This window comes from Myotis brandtii, unplaced genomic scaffold (genome assembly GCF_000412655.1).
Source record: "Myotis brandtii unplaced genomic scaffold, ASM41265v1 scaffold157, whole genome shotgun sequence".
Lineage (NCBI taxonomy): Eukaryota > Metazoa > Chordata > Mammalia > Chiroptera > Vespertilionidae > Myotis > Myotis brandtii.
Genome location: NW_005355708.1, coordinates 78,458 through 83,908, shown reverse-complemented (window position 1 = coordinate 83,908; position 5,451 = coordinate 78,458). Strand labels below are relative to the sequence as shown.

The window sequence follows — 5,451 nt, the reverse complement described above, 5'->3', positions numbered from 1 at the left end:
GGTAGGGCACATTCCAGAGTGACAGTTCCAGAGCAGACCTTTGGATGGGGGACTTCCAAGTTTCGGAACGCTCTGGAATTTTGGCCCAAATGCGCACCCGTGTGGAGGTCTAGGCTGGGGTTCCAGGAAACCCCCCAAAATCCTCCCTCCTCCCCAACACACTCACACACCTGGACACTGAGGTAGCTCCTTCCAGGCACCGGAGAGGAGGGAGGATGGATGGGAGAAGGGGAGGAGGCGGGAGGGCTGTCAGTGGGTCCATCCGCCCCTCCTGACGGCTGCTGAGTGGCGGCAGGCCCGGGAGGAAGGAGGATGCTCAGGGTCACTCCTCGGGGAGCCTGGTGCCTCCGGAGGGCGCTCTAAGGGTCACCGCCCTCTTGGGAGGTAACCTGGCCAGGGCTGTATCTCTGTTACTCCTGAGCCTGGGAGACCCATGGGCGCGGGATGTGAAGCGTGGGGTGCTCTTTTGGGGGTGGCTCTCAGGCCTTTATGTGAATTGAGGGCGAAGGGGAGGAAATTGGTTGCTGGAAAGTGGGGAGGCGCCGCATCCTTACTGGGTGAAGCCAGTCGGGGCTGGCTGGGCCCTGAACCCACTGGCCTTCCGAGGCCTCTCTGCTCCCCCAAGGGGGAAAGCGGGCAGAAGGGGATTCTGGAACTGGGTTGGGCAGAGTGGCTGAGCCTGGGGAGAGGCTGGTTTCAGAGGTGATTAAAGATACTTGTATGGCTGATGGCAGGGAGCGCATGACGCAACGGGGCCCTTTGGTCCAGAAAAGAATCTATCGGAGGCTGGGGCCGGGAGATGTGGGGGAAACTCAGGAAGCAGAGGGAGGGTCCCCTCCTGGGTCCCACCGAGAACCGTGAAGCAGAAGGTGTGACCCCGAAAGGAAGGAGGCAGGGCTGGCAGGGAAGTGGGCAGAGTCCGTCCAGTGAGTGATTTCAGGTGCCCGCCGTGTCCAAGGCAAGGCGTTCAGTGTATCTTGCTCGCGACCCTCAGACCTCGGAGTCTGGTAGGGGAGACATGAGCACACACGATTCCCACACTCAGGTCTCAGAAGGCTCAGCCTCGCAGAACAGGCTCTAGGGACCCATGGGAGGGAGAGTCCCCAGGCAGAGCTGGGTTCGTTTCATTGAAGTCCGTTCCCCCTTCACCATCTTAAAGGGTCAATCTGCACTCCTGGAGGTCAAACTCTTCTGAGTTACCGTCACCCAGTCTCCTGCTGGCTTCCGGGGGTCGCTGTCCTGGGCGGTGGACAAGAGCCGGGTCCACCCGGCCCAATTTCCCCACCGAGTCAGTGTATTCTTGTCTCCCCGCTCGCCCTTGCTTTTGCCAGGGAGTGGGAGACAGGAGACCTGTCAGGGCGGGAAGATGTGTTGCCTCTGGGGATGGCAAGTTTCAAGGCCTCATGTTACCTGGATGGGGAGGAGGGGCGCGTTCCTGTTTCCTTCCCTGGAAATCCCCATGTTGGGGCCACCGAGGGGAGACTTGCAGGGGATGGCCCTGGCCCAGGGGTACAGGCAGTATGGATCTAAGAGCAGGATGGATCGAGAAGGAGTGGCCTATAAGGGTCGCAGGGCTAAATGTGGCGTGGTGTGGTGTTTTCGTAAAGACGTGGCTGTTGTCAGACTTGAACTTGTGGCATCGGCTTAGCATCCTTCCTCCCACGTCCACCCAGGCCGTGGATCTTATTTTGGAAAGGAGCTCTCGGATCGGCCCATTCCGGCTTACCTTGGATCTGGATCTTTCAACCGGATGAATGTGTCCTCAGCAAATCGCTTGTCTGTGCCGTGTGCCAGATTCAAATCTTAAAGCACAACCCTGGTTATGCCGCCATCAGGCAACAGAACAGCCTTCCGTGGCTCCCCCCTGCCGTTAGAATAATGCTCCAAACCCCTTCCCTGCAGCATTTCTCCTCTGACTTCCCTAGCAACTCAGCTCACGCGTGGGGAGCTTGATGGAAGGTCCCCGTTCTGCCTCTTCTGACCCCCTGGGCTGGAGGCGCTTCCTTCTCTGTGTTTCTGTCCTGCTTTCTCTCCCCCAGAGGTCACGTCTGCTGTGTGGCACTTACCTTATTCTTCACTGTGTAATTTTCTTGTAGATCTATCTTATCTCTCCTGTTAGATTTTTTTTTAGAAAAAGGTGGGCAGCCCCAGGCAGCACAGGCAACAGCTGGGACTGGACACCGCCCAGAAGCCAGCTGGCTGGCCCTGCCCTGCTGGAGGCGCCATCTCTGGTGAGTGTGGGCATGTCTGGCTCTCTCGTGGCACCCTGGCTCTCTCCCATCACCTCGGGGGGCCTGGGTGAGTTCGGGAGTCAGGGGCGCCCTCAAACCCCAGGTGGGGGCGCGGGTCTCCTGGAAGCTGTGCAGTGAGCTCTGTTGGTGTCTGGTGAGGCAGGCGGCGGGCTGAGTGTCAGGAGGCAGGGCAGGCTGCAGCGTGTACAGGGAGCACGTGACCACAGGGGCCAGCAGCTGGAGGAGGAAGGGGCAGGGGGGAGGCTGGCTCCGGGAGCTGAAGGGCTTGCTGGGAGCAGGGAGCCTGCCTGCTTGACACCTGCTCTGTGACCCAAATCCCCTGGGCAGGCCTGCGCAGATGCTTCGTCTACGTTCCCCTCGCAAATATTAATTGAGGCCCTGCCACAGGCAAGGCTCTAAGAGAACACAACGGTGGATCAGGTGCAGACCTTCCCCTCAAAGGGCTTTGGGGGACGTAAGACATGTACCTACACGAGCAGGAAGGCAGGAAAGGTGAGCGCTCGACCAGAGATGAGAAAGTGCTTGGGCCGGAGCACAGCGCAGGCCCAACAGAGTTCAAACAAATGGGCTCTGATCCGTGGCGAGTCACTCAGCCTCCGCTTTCAAATCAATAAAATGGAGATGGTGTCTGCCTTATTGAACTCACAGGGTTGTAAAGGTCAAACGCATAGAAAAGACACTTGGAAAATGGAGCGGTGCTCCGCAGAGGCAAGCCGCTGTGGTTGGTATTGCATTTGCAGGCTCGCCAGCGTTGCTCTGAGCTTCTTGGCCTGGGGTTCTGGGAGCCGGAGGGAGCCCAGGGTTCAGGGCAGCAGCAAGGCCCAGCCTAGACCCTTCCCCCTAGAGAAGCTGAGAGCCTCTCTCGGTTCTTGGCCAATCATCCCACTGACAGGTACTGCCCACTTTTTAAAAATATGCCTTTATTGATTTTTTGAGAGAAAGGGACAAGGAGTGAGAGATAGACACGTTTGATGAGAGAAAAACATCATTGATCGGCTGCCTCCCACAAGCACCTTTCTAGGGATCGAGCCCGCCACTCGGACATGTGCCCTGACCGGGAATCGAACTGAGATCTCTTGGTTCCTGGGTCAACGCTCAGCCACTGAGCCACAGCGGCCGGACTGCCCACTTTCCTTGCATACAGCGCTATCACATGGGCTGCCAGGAAGGGTACGCATAACATCCAGTCTGTTCTCCACTGAGCCTACCACAGAGGTAAGGGGCAGATACCTATGTGCGAGGCAGTGCTGGGCGGGGGCTCTGGGAGGGCAGAGGGAGATGGAGGGCTGTGGGGTGGGGTCACCAGCAAAAGCTTCTGGGAAGAGCAAAGGGTTTTAAAGGGGGACTGATTACAAGAGGCTGAACGAGGGGGAAAGTGGGGCGACATGAGTGAAGCCACAGGAAGGCCAGTGCGGTGGCCTGACTCAGAGCTGACCTGGGGCTGGAGTGGCCACTTCCTGTGGGGAAGAGGAGTGAGATGGGGGTGGAGCCCAGGTGGAGTGTGGGTTGCAGAGGCCTTGAATGCCGGGCCAGAGAGTGTGGCCTTTTCAGTTACAGGCAGTGGGAGCCAGTGAAGGTGCTGTGAGCAGAGAGCCGGAGGAAGTCAGAAATGTCCCACAATTTGTGGGGGTTTGCAGGGTGACTGGAGGTGAGGTAGACGGCAAACCCACCCCTGCAATGTTCTCAGATCTGGGGTAACACTGTACCAGAAGGTGGGGGGCCTACACGCAGCCCTGTTTGCATGTTTTTGGGGGGAAGGGATGAGGGAGTTGAGAGGCCCACACCCTGGACCCTCAGCTTTGACCCTGGCTCCTAGACTCACTCCGCCGGTGGGTGGAGGCTGTCCAGGCCTGGGCAGCTCGGGAGGCCCAGCCTCTTCTTCCACAGGAGGCTGGTCAGTGGCCACTGAGCCATGGATGGGCGGGGGCGGGGGCGGATGGGCTCCGCATCAGGTGACATTCCAGCAGGCTCCACTGCAGGCCCACTTCCGGGTACATTTCCAGAGGATCAGCCATGGGCAGCCAGTTGTGTGAATGAGCGTTTCACTCACCCGGCCCCTGCCCCTTGGCTTCCTGCCTCTTAAGGGGCCACCTGGGTACCTGGGTCCTCTCACAAAGCCAGGTGGCACCTGCTGCTCCAAGCAGGCAGTCCCCTGAGCCCAAGAGAAAGGGACACACGGCCAGGCACTGCACCCTGGGCAGTAACCAGTTAATACCAGGGCCGGGGCAAGCAAAGGGCAAATGCAAACTCTGTTTACCACACAGGGTTCCAGGCACCTACGGGTCAGGGAGCCAAGCCCCGCCCTCCACTCAGCAGGGAACTATTTTCACTCCACTGGGCCCAGAATGCCAGCCCTGGGCGCTCCACCCCTGGGAAGTGGGCCTCCTGCTCCGCGGGGGAGGAAATGGCTCCCGAAAGGTTCTGCCAGCTGGAACGGCACTCCAGGACTCCTGCCACCCAGGCAAAAGGGAAGTCCCTCTAGGGAGCCAACCGCACTCCAGGCAGGCTCCTCCAGGGCGCCCAGCAAGGCCCCGACTCTGGACCCTGCGCGCAGGGCTCTTCTCCAGCAGGCACCGGGGCTTGTCTGCGTCCCAGGAAGGCCTGGTACCGCTGGGCAGGGCAGGTGCAGGCAGGTGCCGCACGGTGTGCAAGGCCCCTGGTGTGAGGGGGAGGTCAGCAGTGGGCTGCCCTCCAGGGGCTGTCGCACCTCTTGCTGCCATTGTTTGGACCATAGAGTAATGGGTCTGCCACGTGCCGGGCTCTGGGCCAGATGCCAGGCACAACAAGACGTGAGGCATGTCCCTGCTCTTGAGCAGGGCACAGTGTAACTGGGAGCCAGTCATTTAGAAGGCTGCTTAAGATACACTAGGAGGCCCCGGCCGCTGAGGCTCAGCTGGTTGGAGTGTCATCTTGTGCATCAAAGGTTCGGGGGTTTGATTCTGGCTCAGGGCACATACCCAGGCTTTGGGTTCGATTCCGGGCCGGGGCATGTACAGGAGATACAGGAGGCAACAGATCGGTGTTTCTTTCTCACATCGATGTTTCTCTCTCTCTCCCTCTCCCTTCCTCTCTCTCTAAAATCAATAATAATAATAATAATAAAGGAGATACACTAGTATCAATGATCAATAAACAAATGCATAACAGGCCCTGGGCAACAGGGTTCTTTCTGGGGAAAGTGAAGACAGCTTCGCGGAGG

General features: G+C 59.0%; 1 protein-coding gene and 1 long non-coding RNA gene across 2 annotated transcripts in view; one reads left to right on the top strand and one right to left on the bottom strand.

The window, feature by feature from the left end:
- The window catches only part of LOC106725334, a 16,690-nt gene extending 15,991 nt beyond the window's left edge, over positions 1–699 (bottom strand). The window contains exon 1 of the long non-coding RNA XR_001361199.1: positions 171–699. This is a non-coding gene — a long non-coding RNA (uncharacterized LOC106725334). The remainder of the gene's footprint in view (positions 1–170) is intronic.
- An 85-nt stretch (positions 700–784) lies between these two features.
- GPRC5C (G protein-coupled receptor, class C, group 5, member C) overlaps positions 785–5,451 on the top strand; it is a 21,236-nt gene continuing 16,569 nt past the window's right edge. Inside the window, exon 1 of the mRNA XM_005861948.2 lies at positions 785–869. Within this exon, the coding sequence (XP_005862010.2) occupies positions 800–869 (70 nt within the window). The 5' untranslated portion in view covers positions 785–799. The remainder of the gene's footprint in view (positions 870–5,451) is intronic.